Genomic DNA, 19,822 nt, shown 5'->3' with positions numbered 1-19,822 from the left:
AGTGTTCCAGTGGTTACTCCTCATGTTACTCTACGCGGTTAGGAAGTGAGGTACCCATCACAGGATAATCAGCAGTAGCCCAGCAACACTCTTGTGATCAGGTGTTGATTTAGCTTCTACAGTTCAGACTCTGGTCAGAACATAAAAACTTTCTTACAGTTCAAGACAACTCTTTTCCTTCTGTTCTGTTAGATTTGGTCATTATTTTGTAATATATGCATTCTTGATATGAATATCACTGCTAAAGCCAACATTTATTGCCTAACCCTAATATGCCTTGGGAAATAAATGGTGATTTACCTTCTTGAACCGTTAAACACCATCTGATAAAGTTCTCCCATAGCACTATTTGGTAGAGTTTTGAAACCGTGATAATAATGACTTGCTGAACCTTCCGAGGCAGGATGTTTTGAGACAGGAATGCTCTCACTTAATTGTTACCATCCAGGTTACAACTATCATGGGAGCTGGGAGACACTATTGAAAAATCCATGACAATATGAAGTCAGTTGTATAAATTGTGAGTCATTCATCAAAGAACACCCAGCCACTGACCTGCTCTTGTAGCTACACTATTTATGTTCCTTTCAAGTTTTAAGTCAATGGTTATACCACAATTCACCTTTCAGGGCACTTGGTGAAGGCATTGACAATGGTATCACAAAGGAAGGCAAACACGTTCTTTGCTGGAGATGGTATTTTCCTTTGAGTGTAACTTATCAACAAACACTATCCAGGTCTTGTACTTGAAGGCACTGATGGCTTCACTATTTAAGATATCCAAATGTTATGTCTCCCTCAATGAATTAAGTACTTTCACATTTAACCCTGTAGGTTCCCATTGCCTCTTTTAACTGGAAGCTGCCAAGAACCTAACTTCTAATGTGCTGCAAATTCCACTATCGAAGCATTAAGAAAGCATCCAGTATTTAGATTCCTGACAATGAGAGCTGACAGTCATTGTTTACAGTAAATAGCAGGTTTCTTAGTGGCATTGAATTACACAGGGATTCTGGGCTACAAGTCCAAAGGACTCTGAAAGTGGCAACGCAAGGTTGCAAATAAGCTGTATAACATACTTAACTTTATCAGTCAGAAAACAGAGTACAAAAACTGGCAAGTTACACGGAAGGTGTATAAAACTTTGATTAGAAGTATTGTGTGTACTGGTCATATTATAAGAGCAGACCTCGGTTAAGCCGGTCTTAATTTAGCGCTCAGCCTACCCAAGTTGGGAGACAGAGAATATAAGGAGCAGATTTGGGCAAGGCTGGTCTTCTTGGGTTGCATAGGTGTGGAAAGTGTCGGCATCAGAGGCTTGAACTCAGCTGCAAATAAAAGGAGGGTAGGCTCAGGCGAAGCAGCCACTGTTGGAGCATACCATTGATAGAGTGTGAAGGCTTCAGCATGAATAAGCGAAGGATACCCCCTGAATGTAACTATGAAAGAACAGAGTGCCACATGGGTGGCAAAAAGCGTGAAAATGTAAAGACAGTAAAGGAAACCACTGTAAAGATTTGAAAGTCATTGAATAGTTTATTGTATATAATTTTATTTTTGAATAAAGTCTATTTTGTTTAATAAAAAAAACAGTTAAAAGAGGTAAGCCTCTCTCTTTACTAAGCATAGAGTGGTCAGGATAGAATGCTCCTCCTGTCAGATATGGGAATTCAGGATGTCTGATGGTTTCCCTCATGACTACATCTGCAGGAAGTGCACCCAACTTCAGCACCTGATTGATCTGGTCAAGGAGCTGGAGTTGAAGTTGGATGTACTCAGGATCATTCAGGAGGCTGAGGATATTATAGACGAGACTTTCAAAGAGGCAGTCACACTCAGAGCACAGGCTTCGGACAGGAGAGATAAGGGGATTAAGAAGTCAGTGCAGGGTTCCTCTGTGGCCATTCCCCTCACAAGTATGTCTCTCTGGATAATGCTGGGCAGGGGAGGGATGTTGGCCCATTAGATCACGTCCACAGCAGCGAGGCTGGTGGCAAAGTAGCCGGCTCTGAGGCTCAACAGGGAAAGGTAAAGTCAGACAGTGGAGTAGTTATAGGGGACTTGATATGAGGACAGAAAGGAGATTCTGCGGCTTCGAAAGAAACACTAGGATGGTGCGTTGCCTCCTGGGTACTAGGGTCCATGCTGTATTAGAACAGCTACAGGATATTCTCAAGGAGGAGGGGGAACAGTCAGAGATCACGGTGCATATTGGCACCAATGGCGTAGGCAGAAAAGGGGAAGGAGGTCCCCTTATACAGTGAGCATATGGAGTTATGAAAGAGGTTGAAGAGAAGGACCTCCAAGGTGGTCATCTCCGGATTACCCCCTGTACCACAGGCTAGTGCAGGTAGAAATGGGGTGACAGTATGATGGAATGAGTGGCTGAGGAAATAGTGCAGGATTTGGAATGTTAGATCATTGGAACCTTTTCTGGGGAAGGTGTGACCTGTACAAAAGGGACAGGTTACACCTTAACTATCAGGGAACCAACATCCTGGCTGGGAGGTTTGCTAATGCTTCTCGAAAGAGTTTAAACTAGCTTTGCAGAGGGCTGGGAACCACCGCACTGGGTCAATAAGGGAAGGATCAGGCCAGAAGGTAGATGTCAGGGAAAGTATTGAAAGGCAAAATCAAAATAACAGATGTGATGGGTCAGACAGTTTGAAGTGTATATATTTTAATGCTAGGAGTATTATGGGTAAGAGTGATGAACTTAGAGCATGGATTAGTACATGGAACTACAATGTTGTAACCATTACTGAATCTTGGTTGGGAGAGGGGCAGAGGAATGGGTGATGAATGTACCAGATTTTCAAAGTTTTAGAAAAGATAGAACAGGAGGCAAGGAGAGGGGCAGGGGGAGCATTATTAATCAGGGACAATATCACAGCTGTATTCAGGTAAGCCAACCTGGAGGGATCAGATACTGAGTCAATTTGGGTGGAACACGGGAACACACATCCCCCTAATAGCCACTGGGACACAGAGGAACTGATACGTAATCAGATTAAGGAAATGTCTAATAATAATAAGGCATTGTCATGGGGGATTTCAACTTCCCTAATATAAACTGTAACCTTCTTAGTGCAAAGGGTTTAGGTGGGGCAGAATTTGTTAAGTGTATCCAGGAAAGTTTCTTAAATCAGTATGTGGACTGTTCAGCCAGAGGAGGGAACATACTGAGCCTGTCCAGATGACCGACCTTGCAGTGGGTGAACAATTAGGGAACAGTGACCATGCCCTCCATAATTCTTAGGAGAGCTACAGATAAGGATAGGTATGGTCCTTGTGGGAGAGCTTTAAATTGGAGTAGGGCATTAGAGAGAAACTAAGAAGCACTAATTGGGAACATCTTTTCTCTGCAAGTCCACATCAGACATGTGAAGGGTGCTTAAAGGTCAATTGCACAGAGCACAGGAAAGGTATGTTCCTGTTGGAAGGAAGGACAGAGATGGAAAAATAAGAGAACCTTGGATGTCCAGAGAGGTGATGAATTTAGTCAAGGAAAAAAAAGGGAAAATATGTAAAGACGCGGAAATTAGGATCAGAGCAAGCACATGACAAGTGGCTGGATAAACTTGGGTTATTTTCTCTGGAGCACCAGAAGCTGAGGGGAAATCTGATAGAGGTTTACAAGATTATGAGAGGCATGGATTATGAGAGTGGGTAGAGAGTATGTTTTCCAGGGTTGAAATGTCTAATACTGGAGGGTATGCATTGAAAGTGAGGGGGGTAGGTTCAAGAGGGATGTGAGCAGTAATTATTTTACTCAGAGTGGTAGATGCCTGGAATGGGAAACCTTTGGACTGGCACATGGATGTAAGGAAGATTGAGGGATATGAACATGGTGTAGGCAGAAAGACTTAGTTTTTGAGTGTTTTTGATTTGCTTTTTAGCTCCTTTGGCACAGCACTGTGGGCTGAATAGAACTATGCTGTACTGCTCTATATTCTATATTTACAGGAAAGATGTAAAGACTTTAAAGGAGGTGAGGAAGAGGTTCGCCAGAATGTTACCTGGATTAGAGTGTTTTAGCCACAAGAAGTTGAACAGACTTGGACCATTTTCTCTGCAGCATCAGAAGCAGAGAGGCAACCGGACAGATGTATGTAAAATTAGAAGGGTAGACAGGCTGGATAGTCAGAATCTTTTTCCCACAGCAGAAAAGTCAATACTTTAGGGTGTAATTGTTAAAGTTTAAAGAGGATTCATGTGGCAGATTAGTTTTCCCATACACAGGAAGTGCTGTATGCTTGGAGCTAACTGCCAGACAGGGGGTGGAGTGGTTAGCAATGTTTAAGAAACACTTAAGACAGGCAATTGAACAAGAAGGGAATGGAGAGATACAGACCATGTGCAGACAGATGGGATTAGTTTAAATTGACATTACAGTCTGCACAGAAATCATGGGCCAAAGGGACTGTTGCTGTTCTGCGTTTTATTGTTCTTTAAACTGAACCTGCAAACACTCCACTACATTGTGCCCACATCTCAGCAGGCTAATATATGCTGCATTCCATATCTTTCCAGACAGGGTTTTAGCTTCAGCGACATAAAAACATATTGGAGCAGTCATCAAACAACTTACTGTCAATAGATACTGATATAAATACATCCCAAGATGTCCAATTAAACAGATGAGATCTTGTACTACATAGATCAACAATATGTCGTTAAATTTAAAATTTGAAGTCTATGGAAAACCTGGAGACTTCACCTTCCCATTACTAACCACTAGTGACTATCAATTTCCGCGACCGCCAAACTACTGTTCTTCATTCCCCCAGAATATTCACTGACTTCTACTTTTTTCCCCCACCCATACTCCCAGAAGCATAACTTTAGGATTGTAATCTCACACCTATTCCCTATGCCATGTGCTGGTGATTATATAAACAGAAAGATAGGACAGTGAAATGTGTGGCTGAAGAGGTGTGTGGAAGGAAGGCCTTCAGGTTCTTGGATCATTGGAAACTCTTCTGGGACAGGGGTAACCTACTTAAGTACTAAACCAGAGGGGGACATACTCCCTTTTGGCTAGTGCTATTTGGAAAGGTTTAAACAAGCGAGGCAGTGAGGTGACACCCAGAATGACAGTGAGGTTATATAGATAAAATATAGGAACAAAGAAAAGGATGGTCACATGTAGATGTGCCTCCCAGTAGTCAGTAGAGGTAATAATACTAATTGAAATCAAACAGGGAACTTTAATCTTCTTGGTATTGACTGGGATATTGTTTAAGGAGCTTTGATGAGGAGAAATTCATAAAAAGCAATCCAAAAGATTTTCTAAAGCAGTGTGCAGTCCTACTAGGCAAGGCTGGGGGGGGGGGGGGGTGTACTTTATACCTTATCTTAAGGAATGAAGATGGGAAACTATTTTAAGTGTCTGTGTGGGAACTCTTTGGAAACTGTGACTATAATTTGGTAATCTTTACAGTAGTTATGATAAAAAAAAATTAAAATAGCACTAGACAACAGCTGGGAGAGGTAGATTGGGAGGAACTGCTTGAGAGGAAAACATCTGATGTGGGAGGTTATTAGAATTGAGTTAGTAAGAGTTCAGAGTCAGGTACAGGTAAAAATGGTAAGCTTAGATAACTTTGGTTGATGAAGGATATTGAAAGTTTGATCAGAGAAAAGGAATGTATATCAGCTATAGGAAGTTAGCATCAAAGGAGTTAGTTGAGGATTATATAGGAAATGGGGGGAAAAAACTTCAGAAATTAGGAGGGCAGAAAGGGGCCATGAAGTGATCTTAGCAAGTAGGATTAAGAAGACTCCTAAAACCTTTCATCAGAATATTAGAGGTAATTCCACGAGGAATCTCTAAAATTAAAAATACAGATACACAAGATGGTAGTGAACAGACCCTCTTAGAGACGAGAGGCATGATTTACATGTGCATCCAGGAGATATGAGATAAATTGTAAATGACTGTTTTTCATTCACATTTACCAGGAAGGAGGACATGGAAGCTGGAGAGTTAAGGAGGGGCACACTGGTACTCTGCAGAACAACTATATCGGTGGAGGGATCTACTAGACATAATGAGGCATATTAGGGAGAACAGATCTCCAGTGGTAGATAGAATCCATCACAAGTTACCAATGAATCTTATATCATTGGTAGGCAAGTTGTCAGAGAAGATTCTGAGTACACTATTTATGTTTACTTGGAAAAGCTGGAATTGATTAGAAAGACTAAACATGGTTTCCTGCAGGGTAGATGATGTCTCACAAACCTGATAAAAGAGTTTTGTTGAGGGGGTATCTGAGAGAAATGATTAAATCAGAACAGTAGATTTGGTTTATAAAAGCTCTGATAAGGCTCCACATAGCAAAAACTTGTCCAAAAAATTAAAACACAAGGAATCGGAGGTGTGTTGGCAAACTTGTTCCAAAACTGGCCTGATGACAGGAGGGAGGAGGTTGTTTCTCTGACCAGAAATCTGTAAAGAGTGATGTACTACAGGTATTGATTCAGGAACCTACATTGCCTGTCACATACTATATATAAATGACTTGGATAAGAATGTAGAGAGTGTGATTAGTAAATCAGTAGACAACATGAAATTTGGAGGAGTTGTATTACACAAAGAAGCTGGTCCAAGGATATAGTGGGATACAAATCTCCTGGAAAATTGGACACTGTGATGGCAGATGGAAGTTAATCTAGACAAGTATTTTGGGAGGTCAAGGTCAGCTAGAATGTACAGGTATAAAATAAATAGCACAGACTCCAGGCTTAGAGAGATGAACAGAGAATTTCAGGTGCAAGTTTATTGATCCCCAGAAGTGATGACACAAGGTTGAAGAGATAGTGGAAAAGGCATTTGGTATGCTTGCCTCCATAGGCTGAGGCATTGAAGATAAAAAGTGGAATATTATTTTGAACACAGTCATGGCAGATAGAAGAGTGAGGATAAGAAATGGGATATTGTGTTCCAGTTGTACAGAATATTGGTAAGACTGTAATTATAGTGTATATTTCTGTTCATCACACTACAGGAAGAATATGACAGGAATAGAGAGAGTGCAGAAGAGGTTCACCAGAATGATGCCTGGAATGGGGGAGTTGTAGTAATAGGTGAAGATTGTAAAGGCTGGGTTTATTCTTACTTGAAGGCAAGGAGAGTGAGGTATGACCTTATAGGGAGTTATAAAGGTAGCAGGAGCATAGATAGGAATAGTCAGATCTTTTTTTCAGGGCAGAGAAGTCTAGAACTCAAGGGCACATGTTTAAGGTGAGTGAGGAGATATGTAAAGGAAATCTGAGGAGCAAACTTCTCACACAATGATGAACTCGGGAAATAGCTGCTCATGGAAGCGGTAGAACCAGATGCAATGGCAATTCCAAAGGCATTTTGACAGGTACTTAGACAGAAAGGCACAAAGGGTTATGGGTCTACTTGGGCAAAGGGTAATAGTGTGGATAGCGTTATAGTCAGTATGGATGAGGTAGAACATAAGATCCCATTTCTATGCTGTATTTTTCTATCATTCTTGATTCTTCTATGAAAATTACTCAATCAACTTTCTACTAATGAAGACAATTGAGAGGCCACAAGACACAATCTTTATTTAATCTTAATCAGAACAATCTTCATCAGAGGTGGCAAATAATTGGTTACAAGTTTCTGGTAAATGGACCAATTTTAGATTCTTTAGTGCTACAACTACTGGATCAATTTGTCAACAAAAGCTTCAGTTATTTTCTTTAAGTTTGGAGCCAAATTTAAATGGGGATTATTGTTGCATATCCATCAATAAGAATATTCAGCAGTGGTCAGTTTAGTTTTGTAAATGACTGTGCAGTATATTTTAACAAATACACATGTTTAAATTGATGTCCTTTCCATTTTGTAATCATAAAACCATAGATTAACATACCTCAGTGGCCTCAGTCAAGGTCTTGGCATTACAAGGCCTCCTTGAAGATAAGCAGGTACAAACTGAGAATTTTTACAAGATTTACTATGCTTTCATATTGCGAGTCAGAAAGTTCTATTGCTCCCAAATAATTCAATAAGACTCCTAAATAACTACATGAAAAAGCAGTAATAACATCCATTCCTTTTATCAAGAAGTAACATTCCACTTACATTGAAGGCAGTAAGCAGCTAATTCTACACCAATTTCATAGGGACATTTCAATCTGCAAAAAATAATAAAATATGTTTGGATCTTATTATGTAGTTCCATTACACAACTGTTCAAAGGCTAACTATATTGTAAGCTTCCCTCATTCAGCATATTCAATTGAAAATGTCATCAGCTGTGTTACGAAATTAACTAACTTAAATGTAGTCAGATCTTTTAATACACTTGTTCTTGCAATAATAGCCATAACATGACAGGCTGGATACTAAATATACAAAAATTACTTATTTAAATAGAGTATATTTTTGGAATCAACTGTGTATGGCTCTACATGAAGAAACATGATGGTCTGACATCAACTTACTTTCCAGACAGAATATCTTGTCTAAGCTGTAACACAAAGAGGTATCTGAAAAACAATACACTGAGTTAAAGGTCTGACTTTACTGAGATATCTGCTGTGCATTTTCAGTAATTTATGCCATTATTTCCAGATTATTAGAAGTCAGTATTTCTGAATATAAGGTATACGATAGAAGGCAGATTCTAACCAATGAATTCAGATGATAGAATATGTTGCAACAACAAAACACAAGTGATTTATAGTTTTCCTGTATGCAAACCTAAAATTAGCCAAGTTTTCAAAAAGAAAACAATGATCTTTAAGAGGAGATACAAGAGAGTGCAGATGCCGGAATCTGGAGCTAAAACCAAACTGCTAGAGCAACTTAATTGTTGGACAGCTTGGGTCAAAATCCTTAACCTGGACTGAAAGACAGAGGGGAGAAAGCCAGTTTTAAAAGGTGAAGGGAAGGGGCATTGCAAGAGTTGGCAAGAAATAGATAGATCCAGTTGAGGAGGGAGTGATAGATGATGATCTTTAAGATATTGTTTCTATTTTATTTTGCCAACCACAGTTTTATCTTGTCTTATTTGAAAGATGATTAAATTTAAGGATGAAGAATAATTGGTTCAATATTGGTGCAAATGTCAGCTGGTTATGAGAAATTAAGTAACAGTCTGGGTTACACAACAAAAATACATGAAGGAAAAACAATCGCTAACACTATTAAAGGCTGTATTTATCTCTGGTAATTTACATCAATACCCCAATATATATAACATTCAAATAAATATACAAAATATTAACGTATCTGATGGATACAGGAAGGTGTTTTGATATAACATGTGCATAATCTGACCAGAAAGGAGCCTTATTAGACCTCATATTAGGATATGAGCCTGACAAGAAATTGGAGTTTCAATGGACATGTTTTAGGAATAGTATTCATACTCCGTAAGTTTTTAGATAGTTATGGATCAAGACAAGGCTGGACTTCAGAGGGGGAAATTTGTAAAATGGGGAAGGCAGGAGCTGGGGAGAGTAAATTGGGAACAGTTGTTATTGGCTAAATACACATCTGACAAAGGCCAACTGGTCAGAATTTAGGACCAATATATTCTGTGGGCAATAGCAAGGCAAATGAGGCAAGGTTAACAAATCTAGTCAAAAAGAACAGGGAAGCATATTAAGTTTAAGAACCTGAAATCAGACAGGACTTTTGTGAAATACAGACATGAGAAAGAACTCAGTCAGGGATCAGGAGCACTAGAAGCTTTGAAATATCCTTGGTGAGTATGATTAAATAGAATCCCATGCCATTTATACATATATTAAAATCAAGGTGGCTATTAAGAAGATAATAGGACAAAGGATGGAATTTATGTCTGGAATCAAAGGTTTTAGACAAATACTTCACTTCAGTATTCAACGACGAAAAAGACATGGAGGGTAGTACGTTCAGATAGTGGTATGCTGACATTCAAGGGCATATTGCCTTTTTTTTTATAAAGTGTTTTTTTATGATCACAAGACAATGCTGGGCATTAAGAACTTCAAGTACTGCCAGTCTATTCCAAAAGCGAGTTGCTCATTGGTGGCAGACCTGGACTTGGTGTGCGAAGGCTGTGTGCAGTCTAACAGTGATTTTCTTGGACATCTTTCTTGCGATCGCAAGACCCTGTTTGACATTGGTGATGTAAATTACCGCGAGAGTGGTTTACTGGTTTATTGGTGGGGCTAATGATAAGGGAGCTACACGACATCGACTGCAGTGAGTACTAGGCCTCATTCTGAGAGCTTGCCTGTTGCAGCAGTCCAGGAGGGAAGATGCCAGAGGTGGTGTGGCACAGCATCTATGCTGGATTGCATGCATATGTGCATCTGTCTATGAACTGCTAAGAACTGTTTGTCCTTGCTAATATCACCCATGCATCATAAATTCACAGGACATGTCACTCAGTGACTTTGGCAATATACATACATCTATTGCATGATTAAATAATTACTGCTATCTTATACAGAGTGTGCTCTATGTGCCTTGTGCTGTGCATGAACTTTGGTACTACGTTTTGCGTTCTGGACCTGTAGGAAGGCTGCTTTATTTTTCGGTATTCATGTATGGTTCAATGATTATTTTAGTAAAGCTTTCAGCAAGATCCCTCATGGCAGGTTGATCTGGAAGATGCAGGCACATGGGATTGGTAGAGACAGCAGACTATTGAAAACTGGCTTAACCATGGAAGATGGAGGGTAGTGGTAGTGGAGATTTTCCTGACTCTGGGACCATGACCAGTGGTGTTCCACAAGAATCAGTACTGGGACCTCTGTTGCTCATGAAAAGCAAATTGATTTGGAGGAAAATGTTATATATTCAGCTTATTAATGTCTGCAGATGACACAAAAATTGGCAGAATTGTGGATGGAGAGGCAGGTTGTCAAAGAATGTACAGTAGCTGGATATGTGAGCAGAAAAATAGAAAATTAAAGTTAATCCAGGCTAGTGTAAGGTGCTGGACTTTGGAAGGACAAAGAGAATAGGCCAATTTTGGTGTGCAAATCTGGAGGCTGCATCAAGGAAAGAAGTGTAGCTTTGGAAAGGGTGCACAAGACGTTCACCAGACAGTAGACCGTATTAGCTATAAAGAGAGTTTAAACACACTTGGATTTTTTTTATTAAACGTTGGCAGCTGAGGGGCAATGTCATGGAAGATAAAATTGTGAGAAGCCAATAGAAGGTAGATAATCAGAGCAACACACACAAAATGCTGGAGGAATTCAGCGGACCAGGCAGCATCTATGGAAAAGAATATTATTGATGTTTCGGGCCAAAACCCTTCAGCAGGACTGGAGAAAAAAAACTGACGAGTAGATTTAAAATGTGGGAGGAGGGGAGAGAGAAACACAAGGCAATAGTGAAATCTGAAGAGGCAGGGATGAAGTAAAGAGCCTGGAAGTTGATTGGTGAAAGAGACTGAGGGGAAGAGGGGAGGTGCACCAGAGGGTGTCAATGGCTAGGCAAGGAGATAAAGTGAGAGGGAAAAAGGGGATGTGGATAGGTGAAGTGGGGGGGGGGGGGAGGGCATTACTGAAAGTTCGAGAAATCGATGTTAATGCCATCAAGTTGGAGGCTAACCAAACAAAATATATGGTGTTGTTCCTCCAACCAAAGTGTGGCCTTCATCATTAAAGTGGAGCTGGCCATGGAGAGACATATCAGAATGGGCATGGGAAGTGTAAGTAAAATGGGTGGCCACTGGGAGATCCCGCTTTTTCAGGCGGATGGAGCGTAAGTACTCCACAAAGTGGTCTCTTAATCCACATCGGGCTTTTCATTTTAGAATGAAAGAAATGTCTTCCTTTTTCAAAGAAGGGCTTCCCTTCCTCCACCATCAAAGCTGCCCTCAACCTTATCTCTTCCAGTTCACACACATCTGTTCTTACCCATCCTCTTGCCACCTTACCAGGGATAGGGCTCCTCTTGTCATAGAAACATAGAAACCCTACAGCACAATACAGGCCCTTCAGCCCACAATGCTGTGCCGAACAGATACTGACTTTATAAATTACCTAGGGTTACCCATAGCCCTCTATCTTTCTAAGCTCCATGTACCTATCCAGGACCCCCTTAAAAGACACTATCATATCTGCCTCCACCACCGTTACCAGCAGCCCATTCCACGCACTCACCACTCTGCGTAAAAAACTTAACCCTGACATCTCCTCTGTATCTACTTCCAAGCATCTTAAAACTGTGCCCTCTCATGCTAGCCATTTCAGCCCTGGGAAAAAGCCTCTGACTACACCTTATCTTATCTTATACACCTCTATCAGGTCACCTCTCATCCTCCACTGGTCCAAGTTCACTCAACCTATTCTCATAAGGCATGGTCCCCAATCCAGGCAACATCCTTGTAAATCTCCTCTGCACCCTTTCTATAGTTTCCACATCCTTCCTGTAGAGAGGTGACCAGAACTGAGCACAGTACTCCTAGTGGGGTCTGACCAGGGTCCTATATAGCTGTTTCATTACCTCTCGGCTCTTAAATTTAATCCCACGGTTGATAAAGGCCAATGCACCGTATGCTTTCTTCACCACAGAGTCAGCCTGCGCAGCAGCTTTAAGTGCCCTATGGACTTGGATCCCGAGATCCCTTTGATCCTCCACACGGCCAAGAGTCTTACCATTAATACTATATTCTGCCATCATATTTGACCTACCAAAATGAACCACCTCACACTTCTGAGTTGAACTCCATCTGCCACTTCTTAGTCCAGGTTTGCATCCTATCAATGTCCCGCTGTAACCTCTGACAGCCCTCCTCACTATCCACAACACCCCCAACCTTTGTGTCATCAGCAAATTTACTAACCCATCTCTCCACTTCCTCATCCAAGTCATTTATAAAAATCATGAAGAGAAGGGGTCCCAGAACAGATCACTAAGGCACACCACTGGTCACTGACCTTCATGAAGAACATGGCCTGTCTACAATCACTCTTTGCCTTCTGTGGGCAAGCCATTTCTGGATCCACAAAGCAAGGTCTCCTTGGATCCCATGCCTCCTTACTTTCTCAATAAGCCTTGCATGGGGTACCTTATCAAATGCCTTACTGAAATCTATATACACTACATCTACTGCTCTACCTTCATCAACGTGTTTAGTCACATCCTCAAAAAATTCAATCAGGCTCATAAGGCATGACCTGCCTTTGACAAAGCCATGCTGACTATTCCTAATCATACTATGCCCCTCCAAATGTTCATAAATCCTGCCTCTCAGGATCTTTTCCATCAACTTACCAACCGCTGAAGTAAGACTCACTGGTCTATAATTTCTTGGGCTATCTTTACTCCCTTTCTTGATAAGGGAACAACATCCACAATCCTCCAGAACCTCTCCTACCCCACTGATGATGCAAAAATCATTGCCAAAGACTCAGCAATCTCCTCCCTTGCCTCCCACAGTAGTCTAGGGTATATCTCATCTGGTCCCAGAGACTTATCCAACTTGATGCTTTCCAAAAGCTCCAGCCCATCCTCTTTCCTAATGTCTATATGCTCAAGCTTTTCAATCTGCTGTAAGTCATCCCTACAATTGCCAAGGTCTTTTCCCATAGTGAATACTGAAATAAAGTATTAATTAAGTATCTCTGTTCTCTCCTCTGGTTCCATACACACTTTTCTATTGTCACACTTGATTGGTCCTCTTCTCTCACGTTTTATCCTCATGCTCTTCACATACTTATAGAATGCCTTGGTGTTTTCCTTAATCCTGCTCACAAACGCCTTCTCGTGGGCCCTTCTGGCTCTCCTAATTTCATTGTTAAGCTCCTTCCTGCTAGCCTTAAAATCTTCTAGGTCTCTATCATTACCTAGTTTTTTGAATCTTATGTAAGCTTTTCTTTTCTTCTTGACAACATTCTCAAGTCTCTGTACAGCACAGGTCCTGTTCCTTATCATCCTTTCCGTATCATTGGAACGGTCCTATGCAGAATGCCACACAAATATCCCCTGAACATTTGCCACATTTCTTCTGTACATTTCCCTGAGAACATCTGTTCCCAATTTATGCTTCCAAGTTCCTCCCTGATAGCTTCATATTTCCCTTTACTCCAATTAAGTGCTTCCCTAACATGTCTCTTCCTATCTCCAATGCTATGGCAAAGGAGATAGAATTGTGATCACGATCTCCAAAATGTTCTCCCACTAAGAGACCTGACACCTGACCAGGTTCATTTCCCAATACCAGATCAAGTACAGCCACTCCGCTTGTAGGCTTATCTATATATTGTGTCAGGAATTCTCCTGAACACACGTAACAAACTCCACCCCATCTAAACCCCTCGCTCTAGGGAGATGCCAGTCAATATTTGGGAAATTAAAATTTCCCACCACGACAACACACTTATTATTACACCTTTCCAGAATCTGTCTCCTCATCTGCTCCTCAATGTCCCTGTTATTGTTGGATGGTCAATAAAAAACACCCAGTAGAGTTATTGACCCCTTTCTGTTTATAACTTACACCCACAGAGACTCAGTAGACAATTCCTCCATGACTTCCTCCTTTTCTGCAGCCGTGACACTATCTCTAATCAGCAGTGCCACATCCCCTCTTTTTTTGCCTCCCCCGTCCTTTCTGAATCAGCTAAAGCTTGGCGCTCTAGTTGCTACTCCTGCCCCTGAGCCATCCAAGTCTCTGTAAAGACCACAACATCATAGCTCCAAGGACTGATCCACACTCTCAAGCTCATCCGCTTTGTTCATGATACTTCTTGCATTAAAATAGAGACATCTCAAAACACTGGTCTGAGCGTATCCCTTCCCTATCACCAGTCCTTCCCACACTGTTTCCAAGCTTTCTCTATTCGTGAGCCAACCGCCACTTCCTCCGTCTCCTCAGTTCGGTTCCCACCCTACCACCCTGCAATTCTAGTTTAAACTCTCCCCAGTAGCCTTAGCAAACCTCCCTGCCACGATATTGGTCCCCCTCGGAGTCAAGTGCAACCCGTCTTTTTTGTACAGGGTACCCGTTCCAAAAGAGGTCCCAATGATCCAGAAATCTTAATCCCTGCCCCCTGCTCCAATCCCTCAGCCATACATTTATCCTCCACTTCACTCTATTCCTATACTCACTGTCGTGTGGCACAGGCAGTAATCCTGAAGTCCTGAGGTCCTGCTTCTCAACTTCCTTCCGAACTCCCTGTACTCTGTTTTCAAGACCTCCTCATGTTTCCTACCTATGCCGTTGGTACCAATATGTACCACGACCTCTGGCTGCTCACCTTCCCATTTCACGATATAGTGGATGCAATCAGAAACATCCCATCCCTGGCACCTGGGAGGCAAACCACCATCTGTGTTTCTTTCCTGTGTCCACAGGATCGCCTGTCTGACCCTCTAACTATAGCGACCCCTATTACTGTTGCCTTCTTCCTTTCCCTACCCTTCTGACCCACAGGGCTGGACTCTGTGCCAGAGGCTTTTCTTCTGCCAGGTAGGCTGCCCCCCACCCCCACAGTACTCAAACAGGAGTACTTATTGTTAAGGGGGACAGCCACTGGGGTACACTCTAGCATCCGACTCTTACCCTTCCCTCCCGACTGTTACCCATTTATCTGTCTCTCGAGGCCCTGGTGTGACTACTTGCCTATAGCTCCTATCTATCACCTCTTCACTTTCCTTGACCAGATGAAGGTCATTGAGCTGCAGCTCCAGTTCCCTAACTCGAATCCTAAGAGGCTGCAGCTTGATGCACCTGGCACAGATATGGCTGTCCAGGAGGCTAGGAATTTCCCAGACATCCCACATCTGACACCCAGTACAGAACACCAGCCAAACAGACATACTTCCTGTTTCTATTCTACACAAGTATATTACCTTGCCTCGAACTGTTATTGCCAAAGCCCCATTGAGCCAAAGCCCTCCAACTCTGTCTACCACTACTCCAACACCCGCTCTTTAAAGCTGTCTTCTTTTTAAACTCTTTCCACTGGTCTAACTCATCGACGTCCACAGCTGCGCAGTCGTTCCTCAATCAAACTGCCAAAGAAAAAATGATCGCCTTTTACTCTTCCCACTGGTCTAACTCACATGTCCACGCATCTGCGCAGTTGTTCCTCGATCCTACCACCCCACCAGTCTCTGCATCCAGCACAAAATTCTCTGAAAAATCTGCCATCTCCAACGAGATTCCACTAACAAGCACATCGTTTCCTCCCCCCCCCCCCCCCATTTCTGCCTTCTGCAGGGATCACTCTCTACATGACTCCCTTGTCTATTCGACCCTCCCCACTGATCTCCCTCCTGGCACTTATCCTTGCAAGCGGAACAAGTGCTGCACCTACCCCTACACCTCCTCCCTCACTAACATCCAGGGCCCTAAACAGTCCTTCCACGTGAGGTGACTCTTCACTTGTGAGTCTGTTGGGGTCATTTACCATGTCTGTTGCTCCTGCTGTAGCCTCCTCTATTACCGGTGAGACCCAACATAGATTGGGAGACCGCCTCGCCGAGCACCTATGCTTCATCTGCCTCTTAGTGGCCACCCATTTTAAATTCCACCTCCCATTGTGGTATGTCTATAAATGGCCTCCTCCACTGTCGTGATGAGGCCACACTTAGATTGGAGGAACACCACCATATAATCTGTTTGGGTAGCCTCCAACCTGATGGCACAAACATCAATTTCTTGAACTTCCGGTATTGTACCCCCCGCTTCATCATTTCTCATTCCCTTTTCTCTCTCTCTCTCATCTCCTTGTCCACTCATCGATTGCCTCTTGAGCCCCTTCCCCACTTTTCCTTCTTCCATGGCTTTCTGCTCTTTCAACTATCAACTTCCAGGCTCTTTACATCATCCCTCCCCCTTCAATCTTCACTATCAACTTGTGTTTCTCTCTCCCCACCTTTTAAATCTACTCCTCAGTTTTTTTTTCCCTCCAGTCCTGCTATAGAGCTTTGGCCCAAAATGTCGACAATACTCTTTCCCATAGATCCTGCCCGGCCTGCTGAGTTCCTCCAGCATTTAGCATTTTGTGTGTCTTGCTTGGATTTCCAGCATCTGCAGATTTTCTCTTATCTGTGAGAAGATAATCAAAGTCTTTTTCTCAGGATGGAAAAATCAAATACCATAGGGTAGAGGTTTAACGTGAGAGGCGGAATAATTAAAGGAGATATAAAGGCAGATTTTTTGCCCAGAACATTCTGCCAGGAGTGGCGACCGAAGCAAATACAATAGCAAAAATTTTAAAAGGCTTTTAGCCAAGCATCTGACAGGCAGGGAATAGGGGGATTTAGACCATGTGCAGACAGATGGGATTAGTTAAACTATCATCAAGGATGGACAAGGTGTAGACCTGAAGAACGTGTTCCTTTGCTGTATTGTTCTGTGTTTTGGACATATGTCACATGAAATTTGTTGTTCTGTGGCAGCAGTACGGTGCAGTACATAATCATAAAAATTGCATTATTGCAAAAAGAATATCTTTATATATAATAAATTAAATATGTAGTACAAAAAGGAAGCAAATTCAGACAATGATGAGAGTGACAAAGGACTGGACAGCCTTGAAATCTAAATGTGAAATTTAACACTAAGGACTCCGCCTTCTGCTCACGGACATGTAAGACATAGTTTCTTTCTGTCCGCCTTTAATCTCTCTCTTTTCCAACTTAAAATTTGAAATTTCAACTTTATTCAGTCGGATCTGTAGAGCAACAGTTATAATTATGGCTACTCTAAGAAGCACCAAAAGGAATCCAGACCCAAACAACGGAAAACCTAACAAAGTTGACGAGTTCTTGGAGGAACCTATTTGGGTGAAGAGTTTAGAGTCTCAAATCAGCTGTATTGGCACTGAAATAACTCAACTAAAAGATAAATTTCTTCCTTTTGAGTAAAAAATTGACTCTCTGAGCCTCGATCTTAAAGAAGTTAGTTGAAATGCAGCTGACCTTTCTTCTCATTTGGAAAAGGCTCAACAACGAATCATCGATCTGGAAACTCCGTCGCGTCAGAACAATATCCGAATTGTTGGATTACAAGAGAAATCAGAATCTGCCAACACACTGGATTATGTTGCTAAAATGTTTCAGTCTTTATTTCTGGAGGCTTGTTCGCAACCGCCGGAGATTGAAATGGCTCACAGAATCGGTGCTTTAAAACTTTTGGACCAAGGTAAAAACAGGCATATTGTTGTGCGTTTTCTTTGTTTTAGAGACAAAGAACGCATTATTAAGCTTGCATGAAAACAAAGGTTGTTTCAATTTCAAAGTTTGGAGATTCGCTTTTTTGAAGATTTTCCACACAAAATTTTTAAGAAGCGTTCTGGATTCGCCTTGGCCATGCGTTTAGCTTACCAAAAAAAGCTCTATCCATCACTTCAATATCCAGATAAATTAAGGCTTTTTGTCAAAAATTCTGGGGCTCGTATTTTCGATGTCCAGCCGAAGCATTGCGTTTTATTAACTCTTTCCCTGATGTCTGAAGCCTGAAGGTTGAATGATTTACAGCTGTTTGACTGTCTCGCAACGTAACTAACTATGCGCCTAACTATTCTTTTTAGATACAATGTCTCATGATGATATCTAAACAGTTAAATGTTTTAAGTAGGAATGTCTGTGGTTGGAACCATCCTATAAACCACAAGAAAACATTTAAATTATCGATTCCAACATGATATGATCTTTGCAGAAGAGACGCATAGCAGGTTATGTGATAAAAATCACATATAATTGATTTTTTAAATATTGGAAGGATCCTCAGTTTCATGCAAACTCTCAAAGTAAAATTAGAGGTGTTTCTACTTTGATTGATTCCAATATTCCTTTTAATCAGGAGGATATTATAGCCGATAACAATGGTAGATTTTTGATTGTTTAAAGGAATAATTTATGATAGGAAAACGGTTTTGGTTAATATTTATGGACCAAATGTTTATGATCCCTCATTTTTTAAAGCTGTCTTTGCTCTATTACCTGATTTAAATGAATATATGTTATTAACGGGTGCTGATTTTAATACTTGTCTAAATCCTTTAATGGATAAGTCATCATCCAAACATCAACTCCCTAATCATTCTACATCACTTATTAATTCCTTTTTAATTGATTATGGCTTAATTGAAGTTTGGAGGCATATGCATCCTAGTGGTAGAGAATATTCTTTTTTCTCACACGTTCATAATATTCAAGAATCGACTATTTTATAGTCGACCCTCGACTTCTATTTGGTGTTCAGAAATGTGAGTATGATGCAATTGTTTTCTCTGATCATGCTCCTTTAAACCTAATATTTGAACTGAAAGACCATTTTGGGGTTTTCCAGAACATTTGTTACAAAGTTTAGAATTTGTTGAGTTTATTGAAACTCAGATAAAAGAGTTTTTTCTCTTTAATAATACAGGAAATGTCTCAAAGTTAGTAATCTGGGATACATTAAAAGCCTATTTACGTGGTCAGATTATTTCATATATAGCTAAACTGAAGAAACAAACAAGAATGGAATTAGATAAAATCTCTAAACATATTAAAGAATTAGATAACATCAATGCAACCTCTCCAAATGTTGTTTTGTTTAAAAGAAGAGTAGAATTACAATCACAATATAATTTATTATTAACTTATCCTATTGAAGGATATTTGCTTAAATTGAAAAGTCAGTTTTATATTTTTGGGAGTAAAATAATAAGCTCTTAGCTTCCCAATTAAGAGCAGCTAGAGCTAAAAGACAAATTTTAAAGATTTGCAAAAATAATGGAGATATAGCAAGTAACCATGAAGACATCAATAATATTTTTCAAGATTTCTATTCTGATCTTTATAGATCTCAATTTCCTGAAGATTCCTCCAAAATGAAGGCTTTTTTACGTA

General features: G+C 41.0%; 1 protein-coding gene across 1 annotated transcript in view; it reads right to left on the bottom strand.

Annotated features, from left to right (window-relative positions):
• Positions 1–19,822, bottom strand: part of LOC132395619 (band 4.1-like protein 4B) — a 339,992-nt gene that overhangs the window by 183,836 nt on the left and 136,334 nt on the right. Inside the window, exons 5-6 of the mRNA XM_059972481.1 lie at positions 8,470–8,514; positions 8,108–8,160 (exon numbers count right to left, since the gene is read on the bottom strand). Of these exons, the coding sequence (XP_059828464.1) occupies positions 8,108–8,160; positions 8,470–8,514 (98 nt within the window). The remainder of the gene's footprint in view (positions 1–8,107; positions 8,161–8,469; positions 8,515–19,822) is intronic.

The sequence above is a fragment of the Hypanus sabinus genome, chromosome 6 (assembly GCF_030144855.1).
Source record: "Hypanus sabinus isolate sHypSab1 chromosome 6, sHypSab1.hap1, whole genome shotgun sequence".
Taxonomy (NCBI): Eukaryota; Metazoa; Chordata; class Chondrichthyes; order Myliobatiformes; family Dasyatidae; genus Hypanus; species Hypanus sabinus.
This window is presented reverse-complemented; position numbering and strand designations above follow the sequence as displayed.